Below are 24,952 nucleotides of genomic sequence, written 5' to 3'. Positions count from 1 at the left end.
CATGTTTTTGTTGTGTGCCTCCAAATCATTTCTGACGTATGGTGACCCTAAGGTGCTCCCACCCCTTTTGCCTGGCAGGGGAAATAGGAAAGGGGAGGCTGGCGGAGAGCATAAAGATGAGAACAAATAGCCAGTGTTGTTGTTGTGTGCCTTCAAGTCCTTTCTGACCTATGGCGACCCTAAGGTGAACCTATAATGGGTTTTTCTTGGCAAGAGTTGTTTAGAGGTTTGTCACGGCCTTCCCCTGAGACTGAGAGTGTGTGACTTGCCCAAGGTGGGTTTCATGTCTCAGCTGGGGTTCAGATCCTGGTCTCCAGGGTCATAGTCAAATTATATTTCTATGAGAGTTTTGACCTGACTGTGACCCCAGTCACCAACAATCAGAGACTCACTTTCTCAAGGTGTTTCCACAGATTTACACAAGAACCCCAGAGAACCTCCTTTGACATGCCACATCTTCCACTGCTCTTAGTGATACATAGCCTTGGAAAAGAGAGGTTATACACAACCAAGTTCAAGAGCTTTTGCTATCTGAAGCAAGGATGGGACACTCACCCACCCTCAATTCTGTTAACAGAAGTCAACTGGACTGGCAGTGAAATATTCCTTCAATACTGGCAACAGGATCAGGTGCTCCACCACTTCGAAGAGCAAGAGACCAGTTTATTTCAGAGGAAGGCAATGGCAAACCATGTCTGGAGTATTCCTTGCCAAAGAAAACCCTATGAAATTAACAGGGGTCACCATAATTTGACAAGCAGCTTGAAAGTATGCATGGACTTGGAAAGTGTGCAATGCCTGCCACATATTCCTTAGGCAAGGAATACTCCAGAGGGGTCTGCCATTGTCTTCCTCTGAAATATATAGCCAATAGTACCCGGTGAAGAAAGCAGATGGGGGGGAAATAAACTCATTTGAGATGTGGTGTTGGTGAAGAGTGCTGAGGATTCTGTGGGCAGCCAAGAAAACAAACTAATGAACAGATCAAGCCTGGAATAATCCTAGAAGCCAAGAAGCTCAAATTGAGGCTGTTATACTTTGGCCACATCATGAAAAGGAATGAATCGCTGGAAGAGACAATGCTAGGAAAGCTGGAAGAAGGAGAGGAGGATTGTATGCCATATGGCTAGATTAAATTTGGGAGGTCATGGGCCTGAACCTGCAGGAGCTGAGCAGAGTGGTTAAGGATAGGGAGACTTGAAGATGTCTCATACGCAGGGTACCATGAGTTGAGGTTGATTCACAGCAATTAACAATAGCAGCTCCTGATGTTCCCTGGTGATTCTTCTTCAAATTACTAACCAGGCCTGGCCTTGCTATTATTTTCTCACTTTCTACCACACAACGAAGTAAAGGCCAGGGGGTTCAGAAAGAATGGTAGGGCTGTCCTGGCATTTGCTCCCTAAGGTTTTCTTACCATGCCTGATGGAAGAGCCAGCAATGATATGTTCATCCTTTGTGAATATACCTTCGATTCAAGGACAGCTGCAAATTCTTGGAGAGAAAAAGTTGTTCATTCAATGTATCTTAAATTAGAAAAATTCCACAGTGCACTGTTTGGACCTTCTCCAGAAGGTGTGGTATTAAGCAGAATGGAGATGGAAAACTGTTATTGTTGGAAGTCATAAAGCAGATAGAATTCATTACGTCTCTTCAGATGTTGGACTGCAGCTCCCATCATCTCTCACAGTCAGACTCTCCAAGGCAGTGGTTCCCAAACTTTGGTCTTCCAGGTGTGTTGAACTTCAACTTCTAAATGTGCCAGCTAAGTTGACCAACAGTTAGGAGTTCTGGGTGCTGAAGTCCAAAATATCTGGAGAACCAAAGTATGGAACCACTGTTCTAAGGCAAAGGTAGGACTGGTGCAGCCCTCCAGTTGTCAGATGCATCTCCCATTATATCCCTTGCCATTGGCTATGCTGGCTAGGGTGGCTGGGAGCTGCAGTCCACTGGAGATTTGGATGATCCCCTCCCTGATCTAAAGCTTATGAGACTGCAAATTGACAGTTAGAAGGATACATGTACTCCCCACACACACACACACACACACCATCACTATCACGTTTGTGTTGGTAACAAGATGTAACATATAAAAACATTGTAGGTTTTGTTGTATATAATTCTATCTAAGGTACCATGTAAAATACAATTACATCTGGGATGCTGGCGATCAATAGCTCATACCCACCTGTTGAAAATATATATATTCCAGTTCTATCTCTAGTCACCCTTAGATTCTTTGATAGATAGTGGTGGTGCTGGAAGATAGGGAAATATTTTTTGCTGTTGTGGGCCTTCAAATAGTTTCTGACTTATGGCATCCCTATCCTAGGGTTTTCTCAGCATGGTTTGCACAGAGGTGATTTGCCATTGCCTTCCGATGAGGCCAAGAGTGTGTGACTTGCCCAAGTGGGTTTCCATGATTAAACAGGGATATGAACTCTGGTGTCCCAAAGTCCTAGTCAACACTTAATCCATTACACTACACTGGCTCTAAGGAGAAATGTGGCACTATTTATATTAACAAAGACGCTGATTTGTTTCAGATAGCACACTAAATATAACAGTAACAACAGTAACACCACCACTACTGAGTCTTCAGTTCTTGTATCTGAATTACCAGTTACTGAAAACTCTAGTTAGTAACACGTGGTAGAATGTGAAACTGAGGCTGCATCTGCACTGCAGAAATAATGCAATTTGGCACCACTTTAAATGTCATGGTTGCATCCTATGGAATCTTGGTATTTCTAGTTTGGTGGAGCACCAGAGCACTCTCTGAGAAGGTTGAATAGCTCACTAAACTACGAATCCCAGACTTCCATAGCATTGAGCCATAGTAGTCAAAGCAGTGTCAAAGTGCATTATTTCTGCAGTGCAGATGCAGCCTGAGACAATAATAATGAATCCAGTTCCTAGTCCCACCTAGAGCAGATCCATATAATCAATGATAACTTGGTAAGTCAATATTTATGTAAATTCACTGGCCTCCATGGGCCTACTCTAGGTCAGGCTGACACTACGATTAAAGTCAAATAATGCCATATCCTGTAGATCTCTCATTCCCTGGGCAAAGTATGTATCTATGAAACTGTGCACAATACCGTCCACAAAGAAACAGCATGCTTCTTGTATGCATGGTCCTTTATGAAAGTGATGCATAAGTGATGCATATAATATTTTGGGAGGGGGGGGCTACATGCCATGTTTCACTTACTCTTCCCTAATGCTTGGTTATTGCTTGAGATGCTGGCCAGCCACCACAAGGTCTTGCTTTAGAAGGCATCACTCCTGGCAGTTTATAGCTCAAGGGCTTGAAGTTGTCTTTCAGTATCTCTGTTTTAGCTTCAATGACATGTAAATGTATTTAAATAGAATCTGTTAATTAAATCAGTCACCACATAAGAGAGATATGCATCAAGTGAAATATTTAATCAGTTGACAACGGTTATTGAAAATATAATTTCACTGCCTTGGGGGCTAGTGTAGTGGAAAGGAAGGATACAAAATCATTAAAGATTTTAGTGTGGTGTAGTGTAGTGAAAAGGAAGGATATAAAACCATTAAAGAAACAAATATATGATGACTTTTTAAAAACGTGGAATGCACCACTTTGCACTGATTTTTTAAAAAGAAGACAAAGAGAGAGAAAAGAAAACTCTTCTGATTAAAAGTTGCATTTTAAAACAAATCCATGGTGATTTTTTAAAAAGTGGAATGCACAACTTTGCATTGATATTTTAAAAAAATATTTTATGTTGTCAATAAAAAATAATTTTAAAAGATTTTTTTAAAAAAAAAGACAGAGAAAAGGATACTGTTCTGGTTAAAAGTTACATGTTAAACAAATACATGTTGGTTTTATTTTTAAATGTGGAATGCACAACTTTGCATTCATTTTTTTAAAGACAAAGAGAGAGGAAAGGAAACGATTTTGGTTAAAAGTTAAAAGTTAAACCAATACATGTTGACTTCTTTTAAATGAGGAATGCACAGCTTTGCACTGATTGGTTTCTTTTTTTTTTTACCAAGAAAAATAGAGAAAGGGAAGCTATTCTGGTCAACAGTTACCTGTTAAACAAATACATATTGAGTTTTTTGTGGGTTTTTTGTGCTCTGTGGCCATGTTCTAGAAGAGTTTATTCCTGACGTTTCATCAGCATCTGTGGCTGGCATCTTCAGAGAAATACATGTTGACTTTTTTAAAAAATATAGAATTCACAACTTTGCATTTATTACTTTTTTTAAAGATAGAGAGAAAGGGGAACTATTCTGGTTAAAAGTTATATGTTAAGCAAATACATGTTGAAGGCTTTGAAAATGTGGAACGTACAACTTTGCATTGATTTTTTTAAAAAAGACAGAGAAATGAAAGCTATTATGATAAAACACTAAAAGTTAAATAATCAAATGCATTACTTTTTTTAAAAGGAAGAGAGAAAGAAAAGGAAGCTATTCTGTTAAAAAAAGAAAAGTTGTACGTTCCCCATCTTGTTCTCCTTCTAGCCTTCTGTGACCCTTCAGCTGTGGCACATAAGGATGAGGAAGGGCTCTCTCTATAGTTAGTATCAAGCAAGTGGCAATAGGAGGATCCCTGCTCCTCAGCCCTTCACAGACCAAAGCGGGACTTTCCATCACAGGAAGCAGCTTTGCTTAAAATCCCACACCCTGTGCTGCCTCAGCAAGAGTCGCAAAGGACCCACAACATGAAACACCCACATGGCCTGACACAAGCGCCCTCTTTCTCTTTCAGAGCTGGGATTATCCATCCTCCACTAGCAAAAACCACACAAGCCAAAGAGTGTGTGTGTGTGTGTGGTTTTATTCCTATATAAACATATGCACACAGAAGCACTATTCAGGGAGCAATGTATCATGCACACGCATGCGAAAGAGGGGACACGGGAGGGAGAGGAGAAATGGAGCATTGCCGGAGAGCTCCGTGTGATAGCCTATAGCTAAGGCACCCAGATGCATCACCAGAGTGCGAAACAGACCAACAGCTGGCAATACACTTGAAAAAATATATATATGAGGAAGTTACAGAAAGAGAAGGAAAGGAAGGCAGAAAGAAAGGGGAGGGAACAGTCATTGTGGCACCCTCACTTTTTAAGGTTATGAAACACAAGTTGGTTGCCTCGCCTTCTTGTCATCTCTGTCCCATTCAAAATATCACTTCCCTCAATCTATCATTGGGGAAAGGAAGCTAATATATAAACATGTAACATGCCCCCACCTTCTCACAACAATATCACAGCCCCTTATCCCATGTTTCAGTTCTGAAATTAGTGTTATATATTCAACACTTCTGGAAAACACCCAGCTATCTTTGTTAAGTAGTAATACCCAGCCTAGGATCAAGAAATGAAACAGGAGAGCAACTGACTGAACTTTGCAAGGCCCACAGTTTGTTCATTGCAAACACGTTCTTCAAGCAGCCACAGAGGTAACTGAATACATGGCTATCACTTAACAGCCAATATAGAAATGCAATAGACTACAGACTAAATCCAGTTGACTAAATCAAATGCAGAAGATGGAGAAGATCCATTCTCTCTGCAAAAACAAGGCCAGGAGCAAGTTGTGGCACAGGCCATGAACTACTAAAATCAAAAATTAGAATAAAGCTAAAGAAGAACACTAACACAAAATCATATAAAAACACAACCTAAAAAACACTCTTGTAAAATTCAAAATAATGTATAAAATAGATTTGCCCAATAGATTAAGCCCAACTGACCAGGAGCCAGAAGAATTCTGGCCTGAAGCCAGGGAGAGATGCAGAACAACACTATCTGCAGCCAAAAAGCAAGAGAAGCCACAATGCATAACAGACACAATTCTTCAGGCAGCAACCCTCCCTCCTATGGCAGCCTGGGATTTGTAGTTTTACAAGGTGTTTAGCCTTTTCTACCAGAATGCTGGTGCCTTGCCAAACAAACTACAAGGCCCAGGATTCTGTAGGATAAAACCGTGGCAGTTGAAAAGTGATGTCAAACTGCATTGTTTTTAAGATGTAGATGCACCCAATCACAAAGAAAAAAGTATATCTCAATTTTCTTTCTCATAGAGATGAAGATTGCCACTTGGACATACCCTTCCCTAGCTCCATGTGGAGTTCCTATAGCTCAAGGTTTGGCCCCATGTTTAAGTCTATCAGTAGTGCCCACATAGTCATCCACTGGGGATTTCCCTAATATAGAAGTATCTGAGGAACAACGATTTAAAAACAATTTAAAGTTAAGTTCTGTACAAGAGGCTTTTCTTGGGTTTTAGCCCTTCAGGGGGCTCAATTAATAAGGGCAAGGTTGCCAGGAGAGGGTTCAGTATATAACAATATCGCTTTGTGGACCTCCTTTCTCTCTTCCTCTGACGCCCACCTTCAGATGGCCGGCCAGCCTGCCAACTCTCTCTCTTGAGTTTTCATCAGCAAGTAAAGATGCTCTTATTTTGTCAAGCCTTTGATCTTGCCTCCAAGTCAGGACCCAGCCCAGTTCCTCCATGCATATAACAGCTGCAAGGGTGAGTGGAGTAGAGGAAGAGTAACAGGAGAAGTTGAAGAGGGGAAATATAGGTTCCTTTTTGTTTTTAATAGAACTGGTTAATAGAATGTTTAATAGAACATTAGGAAGGATGAGTTGACTACCTCAGGCTGCAGATGCTGAGCATTGGGAAACACATTTGTTGTGTGCCTTCAAGCAGTTTCTGACTTATGTTTCTGTTGAATAGCATTGTCAGGATTTTCTTCCTAATGATTAGGTGGAATCTCTTTTCATGTAACTTGAATCTATTGCTTCATGTCCCAGTCTCTGGAGCAGCAGATAACAAGCTTGCTCCATCGTCAATATAACATCCCTTCAAATATTTACACATGGCTATCATGTCACCTCTTAACATTCTCTTCTCCAGGTTAAACATCCATAGCTCCCTAAGCCACTCCTCACAGGGCATGGTTTCCAGACCGTTCACCATTTTGGTCACCCTCCTCTGGACATGCTCCAGCTGGCCAATATCCCTCCTGAATTGTGGTGCCCAGAACTAGAAACTGTATTCCAAGTGAGTAAGAAAATATTTTAAGTTGTTAAAACTTGTTTTTATAGTATTTTTAATGCCAGAGGTGAGAAGAGTCATTGATAAGACTTTCTGCCTTATGTGCCAAAATGACTTTGGATACGGTGCACCTCTGAGTACCAGGGCAGTGGGTACTATTTGCTATCCCACCTCAGGCAGCAAAATGCCCTGGGCTAAGCCAGGCTTTTAAACTACTTTAAAGATACCATCATAAGGATATTTGGGTTTTATCATATCTTGAGACAAGGTCACAAAACTATAATTACAAAACTGGAGAAGGACAAACAAGTTGAAACTTAATCCAGACAAGACAGAAGTGCTCTTGGTTGGAAGGCAGATCAGGCAATAGGGATCCAGCCTGTGTTAGATGGGGTCACACTCCTCCTGAAGACAGGTTCGCACTTCACAGTTTGGGGGTACTCTTGGACTCAGCTTTGAACCTGGCGACCCAGGTCTCTGCAGTGACCAGGAGTGCTTTTGTACATTTAAAACTTGTGCACCAACTGTGCCCGTTCCTTGAGACACCAGATCTGGCCTCAGTAGTACATGCCCTGGTTACATCACGTTTGGACTACTGTAATGCACTCTACATGGGGCTTCTTTTGAAGAGTGTTCAGAAACTTCAGCTGGTCCAAAAATCTGCAGCCAGGTTGCTAACGGGCAGGTTATAGAGAGCACACAACACCCCTGTTGAAGCAGCTCCACTGGCTGCTAGTTTGTTTCCGGGCACAATTCAAAGTGCTGGTGATGACCTATATGGCCCTATATGGCCAGAGACTAGGACACGGAGCAATGGAGGCAAGCTACAGGAAAAGAGATTCCACATTAGGAGCAACTTCCTGACAGTAAGGGCTGCATGACAGCAGAACACACTCCCTTGGAGTGTAGTGGAGTCTCCTTCCTTAGAGGTCTTTGAACAGAGACTGGATGGCCATCTGTTGGGATGCTTTGATTGAGATTTCCTGCATGGCAGGGGGTTGGACTGGACGGCCCTTGTGGTCTCTTCCAACTCTATGATTCTATGATTCTATTTGGCAGACCGTATCTCCCTATATGAGGCGGCTCAGGCTCTGAGATCCGGAGGGGACGCCCTTCTCTCCATCCCACCATCATCACAAGCACAGTTGGTGGGGACACGAGAGAGGGCCTTTTCCATGTCTGCCCCTAGACTCTGGAAATACCTGCCCAGGGAGACCAGAATGGCCTCTTTTTTGATAGCCTTCTGCCGACAGGTGAAAACCTCCTTCTTCAGACAGGCATTCAAAACAGACGTCTTTAAAAGAATGGCCTGGGGCACTATATTGTTTTAATGTATTTTAAGAATTTTTACCTTTTTTACGTATTTGATATTTTAGCATTGAATTTGTTTTAATTATTGTAGTAATTTAATCCTAATTTAACGTATTGTTTTTGTATGTTTTTTAACTGTATGGTGTTTTTTTAATGTTGTAAGCTGCCCTGAGTCCCAATCTTAGAAGAAGGGTGGGATGATGATGATGATAATTATTTATTTCTAAACATCAGCTTGAGCTCTTGAAAAATGGTATTTGTCCTAATTTTCCATGATGGTGGTGCTCCTGTGAAGCAAGAGGGCAAGCAAGAGGACAACAGCATTGCTACTAACTGGTAGTCTCCCAAAGACAGGCTTGTGCCAAGGAGCCAGACTAAATGTGCCAAAGAGGCCCTTGGCAGCAGCCCTAGTAATGGATGACACTGGCAGAGAATCTCTCAGAGACAATGACCAAGTCAGATGGCACCATAGCTAACACTTGTTAGTACTGTGTAAAAGGCAGTACAGGTATACCACTCTTTAACACTTTTTACCTTGAAAATCCTATCATAAAAGAACCATCCAAAATTAAGCAAGAGATAGTAGCAGAAGATGAGACTCCCAAGGCAGACGGCATTCAACCAGTTAGTGGGGAAAAGTCAAGGACAAGGACAAGTACAAGTAGCGCTTTATCTAATGATGCAATTGGACTCAAGCTGAAAAGACATTCAGCAGCTGGCAGGCCCGGCATTGAAAAGAAAATCCAATGCTGTTCAATGCATATAATAAGAATATGGAATGTGAAATGCATGAGTTAGGGAAGGCCACAAATCTTAAAACAAGAAATGGATGCATAAACATAGCTATACATAGTGCAAACAAATTCACTTCAATTGAAGTAGACAGGAATGGGAATTTTATAGCAGATAACTACGTAGTGTTTTATTCTAGAAATGACAATTTAAGAAGAAACGAGGAGGTATTAATAGTGAGGTAATATATAACAAGAGCAGTCAAGTGATACAATATAAACGCTTACTGAATAATATGAGAGTTCATCAAAAACCTATTGTAAAAAATCATAATCCAAGTTTATGCTCCCAGCCACAGAGACAGAGAACTAAGCAACTAAAAGATGCTACACTGGTGTCCTGGAAGAAATCGATCATATATGAAAACAGAACATGTCAATAATCAAAAGCAATCAGAATGCAAATGTAGGAAACAGAGCAGACACAAACGTTGTTGGAGAATTTGTCTTGGGATCAAGAAACAAGGCAGGAGTAACTTACCAAAATTTTTGAAGCCACCAATTCCTCCACTGGTTGCCTAAATAATGAATTTGCAAGCAGACAACAGTATATATAGACATCACCGGATAACAAACATTGAAGCCAAATAGACTACATAATTAGAAGATGAAGTCTTATTTTCTCTGCAAAAAAATTAAAAAGAGGAGCACAGACCATGAACTGCTGATTTAAAAAAATAGATCAAAGCTAAAGTAACACACTAAATCAATCTGAAGAACATCCCTGTATAATTAAAACGCTATGTAAAGAACAGATTTTTTAGCTACTAAGTCAAAATGACCAAGGAACCAAAAAAACCTTAGACCAAAGTCAGGGATACGGTCAGGGAAGAATGCAGAAAAACACTGTTTGTAGCCTAAGAGAGAGAAAAGCCTCACTGGATAACAGATTAAACTCTTCAAACAGTTAAAGAGAGTTGATAAGCAAAAGTCAAAGGTGACAGAAACAGGGCCAAAATCCTGAATGCGACACTTCAGTGACTTATCCAGAGGAACAAAGAAAACTATTATAATAATCAAGAATAATAAAGAAGATGACAAACAATAAGAACAAGATACCTCTTCCGAATTGATGAATCCGTTGGTCTCTGTTATGAATAATATTAAGAAGGGAATTTTACCAAATTCTTGGCGGGAATCAAACACAGTCTTGATTCCCAAACTGGATGACGACGCGTTGGAACCTAAAAACTTTCGCCCCATAGCATTACTTAACGCTGATTATAAAATCTTTGCGTCTGTCCTAGCGAAAAGATTAAAACTTATTTTGTTGGATTATATAAATAGTGACCAGGTAGGATTTCTATCGGGTCGACAATTGAAATACAATATCAGACACATGCTGAATATAATTGAATTGCATGAGAAACGCTGTGATAAACATTTAGCTCTATTATTTATTGATTTTGAGAAGGCCTTCGATCGGGTCAATTGGTGTTTTTTGAAAAAGGTCTGTAAGAAAGTTGGCCTCAGTACCTGTTTTGAAGGCTGGGTGGACTTAATTTACCAGAAGCAAACCGCATCTCTAATTATTAACGGGGAGAGGACAAAGTCAATTGATATATTTAAAGGGACTAGGCAAGGTTGCCCTTTGTCCCCCCTTTTATTTATTTTGATCCTGGAAATCCTGAATGACAGTATTCGGCATAACCAAATGATTAAAGGTATTAAGCTAAAAGGGTCTGAAATGAAACTGCGAGCTTACGCAGATGATCTGGCGTTGACACTTTCAAACCCCCTTGATGATATTTGTGGTGTTAAACAAGAATTAAATCAATTTGGTAATGTTTCAGGTCTAATAGTGAACCGTGATAAAACTGCATTACTGACTATGAATTTAAATGCCAAAGAGAGAGAAACACTTCAGGAATGCTCTGGTTTTAAGATAATAAATAAAGTTAAATATTTGGGGATTTGGATCACCACAAAAAATTCCGACTTGTTTAAAAACAACTATAGTAAAACATGGCAAGAAGTAAAAAATGACCTTAATCAATGGGGCAAGATTGGCTTGTCCTGGATGGGCAAAGTAGAACCATAAAGATGATGATCCTCCCAAAAATTCTTTTTATGTTTCAAACCATCCCAATTCTGATGAATGAGAAACCTTTTGAGCAGTGGAACAAAGATATAAATTACTTTATTTGGGGTGGCAAGAAACCCAGAGTGCGTTTCAAGGTTATGCAGGACGAGGTATGTCATGGAGGACTAGGGTTACCAAATTTGAAAATCTACTTCCATGCTTGTTGCTTTGAGTGGCTTGTGGATTGGTTCAAATTGGAGGACAAACAAGCTCTGAATTTGGAGATGGCAGGTACTGTGGCGTCCATGCCTATTTATTTTATAATAAGACCAAAGTCAATAACGTGTTTATGCAGCATTTCGTTAGGAAATCCCTTTTAAGAACATGGGAAAAGTATAAAAAAAGTAATCTACCCGAAGTTCCCTTTGTGGACCTCGGTTAATGAAGCGTTCCATAGGAATGATGTGATAATTCCTGACTGCTGGGTTACTTACAAAGATCTTTTGATAAAAGATAAGAAAGATAACTGTATATCATTTAAATCTTTTGATATGTTAAAAGGAGAAGGTTTTGCCTTGAACTGGTTTTTGTATCATCAGTTGAAGGAAAGATACACGGACGACTTGAAATTGACGGGGATTGAATATGAGTCCACCGATTTTGATAAGATAATTTTTGGAAAAAAGACCAAGAGACTATCTAGATTTTATAAACTCTTGTTAAAACTTGAAATGCATGAGGAACTCATTAAACCATCTATGATTAAATTGGCGCAGGACTTGGGCGAAAGTTTGCCGTTAGAACAATGGGAACTAAACTGGACTCTTCGTATAAAGTATACTGCGTGTGTAGCAATCAAAGAAAATCTTTTTAAAATGCAGAATAGGTGGCACCTGACCCCCTTAAAATTAGCTAAAATGTATAAAAACCAAAATCCCCAATGTTGGAAATGTTGCAAAAGTTTGGGATCCTTTATTCATATGTGGTGGTCGTGTGAATTTGCAAAACAATACTGGTCTCAAATTCATCAGAAGATTCAATTGATTGTAGGTCGTAAACTCCCATTAGATCCAAAAATGTTTTTATTGAATATGATTTCGGACAGAGCTATTGAAAAAAAACATGGGAAATTATTATTTTATATGTTTTCAGCTGCCAGAATGGTATATGCTTCTCACTGGAAAGGTGACGAACTGCCGTCCTGGAATGATTGGATTATGAAATTGCTGGAATTCATGGAATTAGATAAACTTACCTGTTATGTAGAAAGCTTGGACTGGGAAAAGACCAAAGTAGTGTGGCAGCCCTTGGTTAATTTTATGTATATTGAAAATATATCCTCCAACTTTTGTTGGTAGTACATGACTTATCTTGCGCTGGATAGTTGAAGGTTAGACTTCTATACTCAGAACATCTGTACATAGGAAGATTTAATGCTTATAGGGGAAAATTCCCTAAAAAAAAAAAAAAATTTTTTTTAAACAAGCTAGAAGTTGATATAACGTTGAGACGCGTAAAGTATTAAGGTCCTTTTCTTGGCTTAGGCAAGTACCAATCCCTCTCAGGAAGTGAATGACTGCTATTTCTATGTTTCTCCTGAAGTGTATATACTCTGCTTTTCTTTTTTATGATATGTTTATAACTACTCTATTATACTTACTCTAAAGCAGTGTAAGAACTACTTCTGTTTATACATATATGTTAATTATTTGTTATCATGTATTATTGATATGTCTTTTTAATGTAAATACTCTAATAAAGATTATTATAAAAAAAAAGAACAAGATACCTCTTCCAAAAGATCCAAGAAATTAAGGAATAATTCTAACCAAGAGTAGGGATGTTTATGTAACTCACAAGAGAACACATCCTATGTTCAGGAGAAAATAAGATTATGATGAAGGCAAAACACTGAGGAACTGTATATAAGATATGAAAGGATGATAGATTCCTTCAAGAAAGAACCTTCTGAAAATGAAACCCACAATCTTAGAAACTGAAGTGGAAAAGACTATCAAAACACTAACAGAGCTGTTTCAAGCTACAGAGAGACAGAATCCATCCCAAAAAAGTTTTTAAAAATCTGGCAACAAATATGGAAAAAAAAAACAATTGTCCATAGACTGGGAACATCCAACATAATTCCAGCCCCCAAGAAAGAAGACACTACGGATGGTTGCAACCATCATATTATTACAGTGATCTCCCAGGTTTTACAACAAATATTTTTTTAACATATATGGAGCAATAAATGCCAGGACTTCAACCTGGAGTCAGAAAAGAAAGAGGCACTATGAATCATATTGTAAATATAAGAATGCATCAAAAACTTTCAGAAGAAAAGAAATATGGTTTGTAGATTACAGCAATGTCTCTGCTAATGTAGAACATGAGAAATTATGGTTTTCTCTAAAAGAAATGGGTGTGCCACAAAACGTGATTGTCCTGATATGTAACTTGTGCTCTGGACAAGAGATCACTGTCACAACACAATAGGAAAAAACATAATGGCTTCCAAATGGTAAAGAAGTCAGATAAGGCTGCATCTTATCACCCTGTCTTCTTTAATCTATACACAGAACATAGTATACAAAAAACAGGATTGGACTCAGAGGAAGGAGGCATGAAACGTGGGGAAAGGAACACCAACAATGTAAGATACGCAGATGATCTGATACTACTACTACTAATAGTAATAATAAAGTTTATTTCTATTTCTGCCTCTCCCTACAGAACGAGGTGAGATTACAGCAGTCAGCATATTTCAGCAATAAAAACATAACAACTACATAGCATAAAAATATACATTAATATATTTATGGACTCTCCATAAAAACATACAATACTAACAGAGGAACAACTCTTGGAACAACTACTGGTGGAAGTTAAGGGGAAAAGTACAAAAATAGGGGTGAATATTAAGAAAACAAAATAACTACAGATGATTTACATAATTTTAAAGAGAGTGAAGACACAGAAATACTCAAAATATTTGCTACAGCTCTGCTTAATTCTTTTTCACAATGGAGACTGTAGGAGATGGGCAAGACTTGGAAAGGCTATGAAGGAACCTGACAAGATTCTCAAGTACAAAGACATTTAGTTAAATGCTAAAGTCAGAATCATCCATGCCACAGAGTTTCCAATTTCTGTGTATGGTAATGAAAGCTAGAAATTGAAGAAGGCTGACAAGAACAGAATCAACTCATTTTAATTGTGGTGCTGGAGGAGAATCCTACATGTACCATGGACCATTTAAAAAAACAAAAAACAAATGGATCCTAGAGTAAATCAAGTTTGAAGAAGCCAAATGACCAAAGTGAGGCTGTCACACTTCAGAAATATCATGAGATGGTATATAATGATAATAATGCTCAGCAAATTTGAAGGCAGTTGGAAATGAGGAAGGCCGTATCACAGTTGGATTGATTGGATGAAGAAAGATAGAGGCCTGAGTTTACACGATCCAAGCAGGGCCACTGATGACCAAGAGTCTTTTTGGAGGTCTCTCATTCCTTGGGTTGCAATAAGTCAAAGCCGACTTGAAGGCAACTGACAACTGCAGCAATCAGGAAGCTACCAGATGAATTAAGAGATTGTGATAAGACAACATAAGGATGGTCTTGAGAAAACTACACTGTGATCTAAGACCATATGATCTTCTCTTTTACTGAGCAGGAAGGCCTCCCCAAAGGTATTAAAACTCAAAAGTGATCAGTTCAGGCTTAGCCTTGTGGCTTCTAGGAAAATACATCCTTTTGAGTCAGGTGGGAGACACATACTCTTAGTCAAATTCTAGAGCCATCGTGTTTATTTATCAGTATATTCCAGCTATATTTGTATAGAATGGGCATGGAAATGATAGACTACATAGATAGCTTTAACAGATTGATTTGTTACACAATATTCTAGCCAGGGAACAAGGTTTCTAACCCAGTAGTAAATCTTAAGCTTAAAAAAAAACATTTGGCAATAAAATTAGAACCAGCAGACAATCTTGAAGTAAGATTATTATCCAGATAGTGAAAAAAGCTGACAAGAAGAAAATTAACTAATTGGAAATGTGGTGTTGGAAGAGAGTTTCACGGATACCACAGACTGCCAAAAAAAGAAAAAAGGAGAGATAGATAATTGGGTCCAAGAGGAAATGAAGTCTGAACTCTCCCTAGAAGCCAAAATGACCAAACTGGAGTTGTCATACTTTGGACATTTATCATGAGAAGACATCAGTCACTGAAAAAATATGATAGTGCTCAGTAAAATGGAAAGCAGTAGGAAAAGAGGAAAAATCATTGCAAGTTGATTGATTAAAGCAAGCAGTCCATGGCCCTGAGACTGCAAAACTTGAGCAGGGCTGTTGAGCACTGTAGCTCATCCTTACCGTCCCCATGAGTGAAAGACAAATTGACAGCAAATAATAAAAACACACGGTCAGTTGAAAGCAACCTAAGTGGTTGCAGCTTTTGAAAGGGCACACCACTTTCATGCAGTAATTCCATTTCCTATAGTCCCATTGGCTATACTATACAATCAGAAAGGGAAATGCAAGTCACCAAAAATACAGGAGGAACACAAGCTGCAACCTATCATTGGTAGCATGTCCACGGTATGTCTTTGGATACACAGGGAACACTGGAACATGACTGTCACTTAAATTGGATCAGTGGCCAAGCCCTTTCAACAATATCACCACTTGCTCAGGAGTTCTGTGTGCTGCGTCTTTCCTGCATTTTCTAACCAAGTAGTATTCACTAAGAGATGCCATTCCAGAATCAAAACCCTGAGGCACTGGCAATATGTTCAGTACCTATTATCTACATAGGCGCCTGCTCTAATCCTGTCTAACAAGGATTTCCATGGAGAAGGGAGATGAGTTAACACACAGAGGATACCAAGTGGGGATCTACATGGAAGAATCATTACAGGGTATTTTTCTAGCTGAGAAAAAGAATTGTAGTGTTGGCTGATGACCAATTTAGTTATTATTTCTAACATATTTACCTTGTCTGTCCTCCAATAAGCTCAAGATAATATACATGTTATCCTCAAGCCTGTAACGTAGGACTGGCCTAGAATGAGTAGGTCAGGCCTAGGGTAACCCGATGTGTTTAATGGCTCAATGAGGAACAAAACCTTGATAGGTCAAACCACAGCCTGCTCCAACCACTATACCAAATTAGTTATAATCTCAGAAAACAGGGGTTTAAGGTGAGAACAGAGGAAGGTAACACAAAGAGAATGGATGCCAAGTTGGAACTAGAGAATCGTTATTATTCTTTCTATCCCTCTGAGCATGCAAAGAAGTTGTAAATGTGGCAGTGTGGGCAGACCCTCTCAGGTATTCTAAACTATGCACTATTTAGTTGAAAGCAGTTACATCATTGATGCTGTTTTATAAGACTGTATCATTATTCTCTTACAACCCATCAAGGAAAGGAATACAGATGGACAAGTGACTAAGAAACTCAAACTCATAGACACCAAACAAAGTCTTGCTTCCCCCATTTCCACAATTTGCAACTAACTGTAAAATGAAGTCGTACATCAATGCCACAAAGCGTGCATAGCAGGTGCCAAGCAAAGTGTGGTGTCTTTCTTTCCTGGACTCCTTTCCACTGAAGCCAACACTGCTAACAATTTCCTAATGCACTGACGGAGTGTGCATTCCTCTTCACCCTTGTGTCAGCACACTGTCAAAGGTGGGGGGAGAAAACAAGAGGGATAGGGGAAGACCTCTCTCTGGTGGCCACTTGCCATTTCCTTACAAGCTAATAAAATATATTATACCACCTGAGAGCCACAGGGAAGGGTCAAGCCATTCTTCAGGGACCAGTAAAAGATGAAGAGGTGAGATTCCAACTGTGAATTGATAAAGTCACAATAAACTGACAAGAGTGTGCAAGATCCTAGAGAGAGAGGTGGGAGTGGCAATAAGAAATATTAGGAAGAATAAATCACCAGGAACAGATGATATTCCAATAGAACTGCTACAATCCATACATACAGAACCAACTCTAGTGATAACTAAAATATGCCAACAAATATGGAAAACAAAATGGTGGCCAACAGACTGGAGATGATTAAGATACATCCCAATCCACAAAAAAGGAGACGCAAAAGACTGCAGCTACTATAGGACCATAGCATTAATTTCCCACACAAACAAAATTATGCTCAAAATTCTGCAGTATAGACTCCAATCATATATGGAGAGAGAAATCCCAGAGGTACCAGCAGGAGTCAAGAAAGGAAGAGGCACTAGGGATCACATTGCAAATATACGATGAATAATGGAGTACACAAAGACATTCCAGATGATCAGCAAGTGTTTTATAGACTGACTACATAGATCACAAAAAACTATGGGACACTTTGAAAGACATGGGAGTGCCACTGCCTTTGATAGTTTTGATGAGAAATCTGTATTTCAGACTAGAGGCCACTGTTAGAACAGAATTTGGAGAAATAGAATTGTTCCCAATTGGCAAAGGGGTTAGGCAAGGCTGCATCTTATCACCTTATTTATTCAACTTGTATACAGAAAATATCATACAAAGAGCAGGTTTAGACTCAGAAGACGAAGGAGTGAAGGTAGGAGGAAGGAACATTAACAATCTATGGTCTGGTTCAGACTGGTGCTTTGCACCGGCCTGGACATGTAGTAGGGTTGCCTGGGGGCGGAGCATCCTCACACCCCGCAACCCTGCTATGTGGCGTCGTCATCATCATGGCAGCCTCCCATCTACATGGGGGCCGCCATGATGCCAGCGCCACCGCTGAGCGGCCAAAAGTAGCACACAGTATGTGGCATCATGACGGCGCCACTTCGAGGTTGCGGCACGCAACAAAGGAGCTGCTCTAGGCAGCTCCTTTTCATTGCAGCGCCGCAAGCTTTCCTCGGCAACTAGACGGTCGTGGGGACAAAGCCATGGGAGAAAGGGGCCGGGCGGGGTGTCCTGGGGCATGAAGCCCCAAAGACACCCCCTTTCGAGACCACAGAGAAACTGTATTTTGCCACTTCTCCATGGTCCCGAAAAGCATCGGGTTGAGGCCTCTGGGCTGCCAGTGAGGCTGCCCTGCCCCCAACCCGGCAAGAAAAGGGGCGAGTGCAGGCCACCCCTGAAGGGGCGGTCTGTACCACACCTGTGATAGGCGGATGACACCATACTACTAGCAGAAAACATCACATACTTGGAACAATTACTATGGAAGCTAAAAGAATAAAGTGCAAATGCAGGCTTACCGCTGAACATAAGGAAAACAAAAATAATGATGATGGAGGATCTACATAATGAGGAAATTGAAAATAGTTCCTGTACGTTGGATCAAACATTGATAAGAATGGAGATTGCAATCAAGAAATAAGAAGACTAAAGGGCTATACAGATGGGCGGCTAAACGCCTCCCCTTTTAGCCCTGGATCATTGCCGCAACAACCACATGCCATGGCAACGATCCGCTCCCTCTAGGGAGCAAAAAGAAGCTGTACTAAGCAGCTTCCTGGAAGGGATGCCGTTTGGGTGTTGTGCTGCCCGTGTGTCATAATGGCGCACCCCGTGTGGATGGATGCGCAGCATAATGGTGCACATGTGGTGGAACTAGGGCTTTGGGTGTGTAAACGCTCAGCCCTAGTTCAGCCCTAGCACGTAGTCAGGCCAGCACAAAGTGCCGGTTTGTACTGCCCCTAAGAATGGGAAGGACAGCCATGAAAGAACTAGATAAGATCTTAAAGTATAAAGATATACAACTGAGCATTAAATTTAGAATTGTCCAAACCACTGTATTGCCCATCTCCATGGACTGATGCAAGAACTGGACAGTGAAGAAAACTGACAGAAAATTTTTTTAACCCATTTGAGATGTGGTGCTGGAAAAGAATGCTGAGGATACTATGGACAACCCAAAAGACAAACAAATGGGTGCTTGACCAGATCAAGCCTGAACTCTCCCTGGAAGCCAAGACGAATTTGCCACATCATGAGAAGGCTTGACTCACTAGAAAAGGCAATAATGCTAATAAAGGTAGAAGGAAATAGAAAGAGAGGAAGAGCTCATGCCAGATGGATAGACTCAATCAGGGAGGTCACGCGCCTAAATTTACAGGAACCAAGCAGAGCAGTGGAGAACAGGGGGTCTTGGAGATGCCTCATACACGCCGTCACTATAAGTAGTGGTTAACTTGAGGGCATTAACAAACAAACAACAAAGTGTGCCAGAACCTTGTGAAGGGAATGCAAAACCCAGCTATGGAAACACTGAAACTCAAGGAAGTAGTGTGAGATATTGGCTGGAAAACAGAAGCCATGCAGAGCTTGGGAAAGCAACTTTCTTTGCACCACAGTTCTTCTAGAAGATTCTGGAAGTTGTGGTCTAAAAAAAGGAATGCTTCTAAGCTCTAAAATGTGTTATTGTAAGCTGTTTTCTGGATGCCAGAAATCCATGTGTAAATGTGTGCATGGGGAGCAGGCCATATTACACTTATTTGCACAGACACATAACAGCAAGAGGTAGACCATTTAGCTTTAATTTTTAAATGCCTTGCTCAACCCGATCCAAGCTAGACAGACACTGTCAATAATGCAAATGCTAAACAATTGACATGTTCAAATCTCTGTCCAGAGCCATACTTTTTACAGGTTTCAATTCCAAGACAACTAGCCATTCCTGGGAGGTTGGAGAACAGAAAAGCTCCTTTCCAGCTGTCTCCCCACACTCTTCTTCTGTAGCCACTCCATTCAGGAGTCTAATGTTCTTGGGCAATCCCATCACAGAGCCATTGAGAGGAAGAGGGCGGCAACACCATCCAAGGAAACTCAAGGTCTCTTCTGGACCATCTTAACAGCTTTCTGAAGTTGCTCTTTTGGAACTAGCTGGAAAGTGTCCAGGGCATGAATGAGCTGCTCCCGGGCATTGCCAATGAAACTGTTTGTAAGAAAAGCTGGGAGACCGCCAACACCATCACGCAGGATATAAAGGGGGACGCGAAAGAGACCCATAACCTGTATGAAGCAAGAAAAGAGGGGGAAACAGGTCACAAAATCCAATCCACAGCCCTGTTCACTTTAGAAAATCTTTACCCTACTCTAGATGCCCATGATGCAACCAGAACTATTTGAATTCAACAACAGTGCAGGAAATGTACGGGACATCCCATCTAGGAACATGGTGTAGTTTCCTAGGAATCTCAGTTTAAGCCTCATCCCCACACCCCATCTTTCAGTCCCTTTGGATTCCAAACATATGCTCAAAGTGTATAGGCAACGTGTATGGGATCAGAAGAGTTGTGATTAAGACATCCACTAGTGGTAGAGTTCCTTCTCACCCTCCCCATGAATAGTAAGACCATCATAAAGATGTGTAAAATAATTTTACATTTTTGATGAGGCTTTTAGCGAGATTAAGAAAATTACACAAGGTATGCAAGCTACAACTGGTGCAACATTTTACATTATGGACAACCCAGTAGTTCTCAAATGGTGAGCCATGACCAAAAGTGGGGAGGGGGCACAAGAGTTGTTCTAGGGTCGCTAGAAATATAGGCTCTAATTAACTAACATCTGATCCAAGGAGGAAACCCAAGCAGGTGTATCAGCAAGAAAGAGGTCTTAATTCTGGCAGAGGATTCCTTGTAAGAAGGTGGGAATCTGAGTGAGGCAAGGGCTTACTTTCTGTGAGAGACCTGCTTGTGAAACGGTGGGAAAGTAAGTAATACAGGGGTTTAAATTCTGACAGAGGTTTTCTTGTGAGAAGGTGGGAAACTGCATGAGGCAGGGCATTGAATTCTGGCAGAGGCTTCCTTGTGAGAAGGCAGGAAATTGAGTGACGCAAGGGTTTAAATTCTGGCATAGGCTTTGTGACGTGAAGGTGGGAAAGAAAGTGAGGATAGGGTTTAAGTTCTGGCTGTGGCTTCATTGTGCGATTAAATTCCAAGGGGGAGGGAGGCATTGGTTTGGCCAGGTCTTGCAACAGCAGCCTTGGAACTGCTATTGCCCTGGGACCACTTCACAACCTGGCCATCATAGGTTAAAAAAAAATTAAATGTTCATTTCAATACAAGGTTCCTCAAATCTGTGGATATTGAACCCGTGGATACCAAGGGCCCACTGTACTAATTCAAGGGAGGGGGCACGACATGGGTATGTAGATGTAATGTGGGGGGGGGCAGTTAGAACCACTGCCATATGCTACTCCAAGCAAACTCCAATGAATTCAGTAGGATGTCCCCCCAGCTAGATGCATTTAGGATGGCAACTTTAAGGTAGAAAATATGCAGAACCTGTTCTATGCCCCAGTTCCTGGCATCCCCCTGTCGCCTTTCTGTACCTCCAAGCCATGGTCTTTGGCCTGAGTAGCCTTCTCCTCCAAGGTCTGGAGCTCCTCCAGACTAAGCTGCTTGACATAAAAGTGAGCCACCACTCGCTGAGGCCTCTCAGAGGTGTGGGAGTTCAAGTAGTTCTCTTCAGTCACTCGCAGCAAAGCAGCACCAGGGCCTAACTCCTCCTGGAGCTCCCTGCTCAGACCCTCCTCCAAGGAGAGATCCTGTGGGTCCACAAACCCACCTGGAAACCCCAGGCGGCCATCAAACCGCATCTGCATCTGGAAAGAAAGAGGAGAGTCAGTCTGTTCTCTTACTCACATAAACACACACCCCTTGATCCACTGTGTAAGTCTCCTGTTGATTTATAGCAAACTCATGAATTTTATAGGTTTTTCTTAGGCATAGATTACTCACAGGCACTTTTGCTCTGTTCCTCTGAAATACAGCCTACAGCACCTGGTATTCACAGTCTTCCATACAAGTACTAACACGTACTAAAGAGGGATCTGATACCATTAGGGTATTTAGACCCTAAATAAGGCAGACGAGTCTAAATCCAAGAATTAGCCCTTCCTAGAACAGACTTGCTAAATCAAAGGGCATTTGGTAAATAAACGTTTACACAGGTTCCACTCATTTGGTGGATTTACTCTAATTGGGAAAACTGGATTTAGGCCACAGAGGTTGGAGAACATTGTTTTGGACCACAGCCTGTTGTTTCCTGCAGTTGTCAGCCTCAGCAAGCTGCGATGGTACATGTGAGGGAAATGAGAGATCATACATTTCTTCTCTGGATGCGCAACAAGAGTTAGGGGAGCGTGAAGGTGCATACCTGTCCCATCAACTCCTGAGTAGCTGTAGGGGCCACCTTCTCAGTGCAGCTGGACTCCCCTCACACACCTGGCGGAGAACAGTTCAAAAGCTTAGGGAGATGGAGCTGTGCCCACTAGCCTTCCCCCACCTCCAGCTGCTGTTGCACATCCAAGGGAAAAGGCATTTCACAAGAAGGTACCACACACTTGCTTCCTCTTTGTTGTTGTGTTGTGTGCCTTCAAATCATTCCCAACCTATGGCAAAGAAAAGCATTTTCTTTGCAAGATTTGTTCAGAGGCGGCTTGCCATTGCCTTCCCCTGAGGCTGAGAGCATATGACTTGCCCAAGGCCACCCAGTGGGTTTCATGACCAAGCTGGGAATTGAACCCTGGTCTCGAGTTGTAGTCCAACTCTCCAACCACTAGGCTACGCTGATTTTCTACATCCCCAAAATACCTATACTGAAGTCACCACTATATCTCCCCAAAGGGATCCTAGTCATGAAAGCTTAAAATTTAAAGCTAAACAGTCTTGCTGTTATGTCTCTGTGCAAATGAATGTGATATCACTTTCTCCCCACACAGACATTTACAGAAGGATTTCTGATGTCCATTAAACAGCTTACAATAACACTTTTCAAAGCATGGAAGCATGCCTTTTTTAGAACTGGAGTCACTCCCAGAACAGGAGTGACAAGCAGTCACACTTGAGTAGCAACTATATCATAAAACAACAAGCCAAGAGGCCATTTTAACCAACTAAAAATAAGGGCGACTCTCCGTGGTGTAGTGGTTTGAGTGTTTGACTCAGGGTTCGAAACCCCGCTCAGCCATCAAGTCTACTGGATGACAGTGGGCAAGTCACGCTCTCTCAGCTTCAGAGGATGGCAATGGCAAACCCTCTCTGAAGAAACCTGCCACGATAGGTTCACTTTAAGGTTGCTATAAATAGGAAATGGCATAAAGACACACAACAACACTTTTGGAAAGTTTTTAAAATGCTTTTATCTTGTGAGCCACCTTGGGTTCCTTTTTGGGAGAAAGGCGGCCTAAAAATGAAATAAAAAATAAACAACGACAACAAACTGTCAAAAGGGATCAGTCCGAAGAGATGGGCAGAACGCAAGACGTATCACTGCAGGTGATGCGTGAGTCAGTAAAAGGGCCGGAGCATGTAGGCCACACACATTGCAAACTGGGCGTGTGGGGGGCACTGTGCCAATGCTGGCACCTACCTACCTTTCGCTGATGAGTTATGGGCGCCGGCTTAATTAGGCGTAAAGCACTTGAATAAAGCGAATAAAGCAAGAGTTGCATAATCTGGTGCATCTTGTTTACTGTTTCAGCTTTCCTTCACATCACATCTTGGTCAGTAACAGATCACAGATTCTAAGAACGAGATAAGAGCCTAGATAACTGCCTTTCTTGCTCAAACACCCCTACTCCACTCTAAATCCCAGCATTTATCCCATTTTGACAGTCTGTTGTTGTTGTATGCCTTCAAATTGTTTCTAACTATCATGTCATTTTCTCGGCTGGTTCCTTGCCTGCATGGCATAATTTCTCAAATACATGAATGCAAAAATCTCCACTCCCTTAAAGCCAATCTTTATTTTCATAGAGATAGTGTGGCATAGTGTTTTGAGTGCTGGACTACGGCTCTGGAGACCAGGGTTCAATTCCCAGCTCAGCCATGGAAACCCACTGGGCGACCTTGGTGAAGTCACACTCTCTCAGCCTCAGGGCATGGCAATGGCCTTCCCTATCCGATTCAGTAAGAGCCACTGCGGTAGAGTGGTTTGTGTGTTGGACTATGGCTCTGGAGACCAGAGTTCAAATCTAGCCATGGAAACCCACTGGGTGACCTTGGCCAAAGCACACTCTCTCAGCCTCAGGGGAAGGCACTGGCAAACCCCCTCTGAACAAATCTGGCCAAGGTTCGCCCTAAGGACTCAAAGTCAAACTCAGCAGCCTCTTTCCCATCTTCCCCACAACCCAGTCCTCTCACCAAGACGGCATAACGCAAAGGGATCCTCCCGAAGAGGCGTCCGGGGCAAGGCGCGTAGAGGAGGACGTGGCAGGCGTGCTTCCACTCGGGCCCCTCGAGGCGCAAGGCCTCCTCCCGGGAAAGAGCCCGCGATTCGCCCATGGTTCACACGAGACGCGCGTCGACACGCGTCCAGCCCTTTCGCCGCCTTCGATTCCACCTGAAACAGCCGGCGAGGGATCAGAACGGGAAGAACAAACACAGGGCCGCGCCTCTTCCAATCAGCGCACTCCGAACTTATGGCTGCAGCCAATCAGAGAGCGGGAAGGAAGGAAGCTTAGAACGTTGAAACACCTCCGGTGGTGCCCGTTCTCTTCGACGCTAACCAATAGGGTTCCATTGTGGAGCGCTGTGTGTCTGCGGAAGGCATTTTAGGGGGTGCATCTTCTGCACTGTAGAAACAATGCGACTTGATACCGCTTTAAATGCTGTCGCTCCAGCCTATGGAATCCTGGGGTTTGTAGTTTTGCAAGGTGTTTACCCTTCTCCAGGGTAACCAGATGCCATATAACCTTAAGAGAGGCCAAGGCACAACAAAATGTAGGACGTTCCAGAAAAAAGGAGGGCATTACAAAGTAAAAGCTAAAAACAGCACTGTAA

General features: G+C 41.7%; 1 protein-coding gene across 2 annotated transcripts; it reads right to left on the bottom strand.

The window, feature by feature from the left end:
• Positions 1–13,339: 13,339 nt before the first annotated feature.
• NUDT16 (nudix hydrolase 16) lies at positions 13,340–24,717 on the bottom strand. Of its 2 annotated transcripts, XM_089485705.1 has the most exons (4): positions 24,314–24,402; positions 23,545–23,694; positions 21,499–21,771; positions 13,340–20,174 (listed from the first exon to the last, which is right to left on the bottom strand). In XM_089485705.1, exons 2-4 carry the CDS (start codon positions 23,632–23,634, stop codon positions 19,989–19,991), a joined length of 549 nt encoding a protein of 182 aa, XP_089341831.1. In that variant the 5' UTR covers positions 23,635–23,694; positions 24,314–24,402; the 3' UTR covers positions 13,340–19,988. The 2 variants fall into 2 exon arrangements, with proteins under 2 accessions (XP_089341831.1, XP_089341823.1); XM_089485697.1 differs by lacking the exon at positions 23,545–23,694 and having other exon boundaries at positions 24,314–24,717.
• Positions 24,718–24,952: the final 235 nt, after the last annotated feature.

This window comes from Sceloporus occidentalis, unplaced genomic scaffold (assembly GCF_023333645.1).
Source record: "Sceloporus occidentalis isolate IW3139 unplaced genomic scaffold, rSceOcc1.0.p SCAF_1, whole genome shotgun sequence".
In the NCBI taxonomy this organism is placed as follows: domain Eukaryota; kingdom Metazoa; phylum Chordata; class Lepidosauria; order Squamata; family Phrynosomatidae; genus Sceloporus; species Sceloporus occidentalis.
The sequence above is the reverse complement of the archived record's forward strand: the minus strand, read 5'-3'. Positions and strand labels throughout refer to the sequence as shown.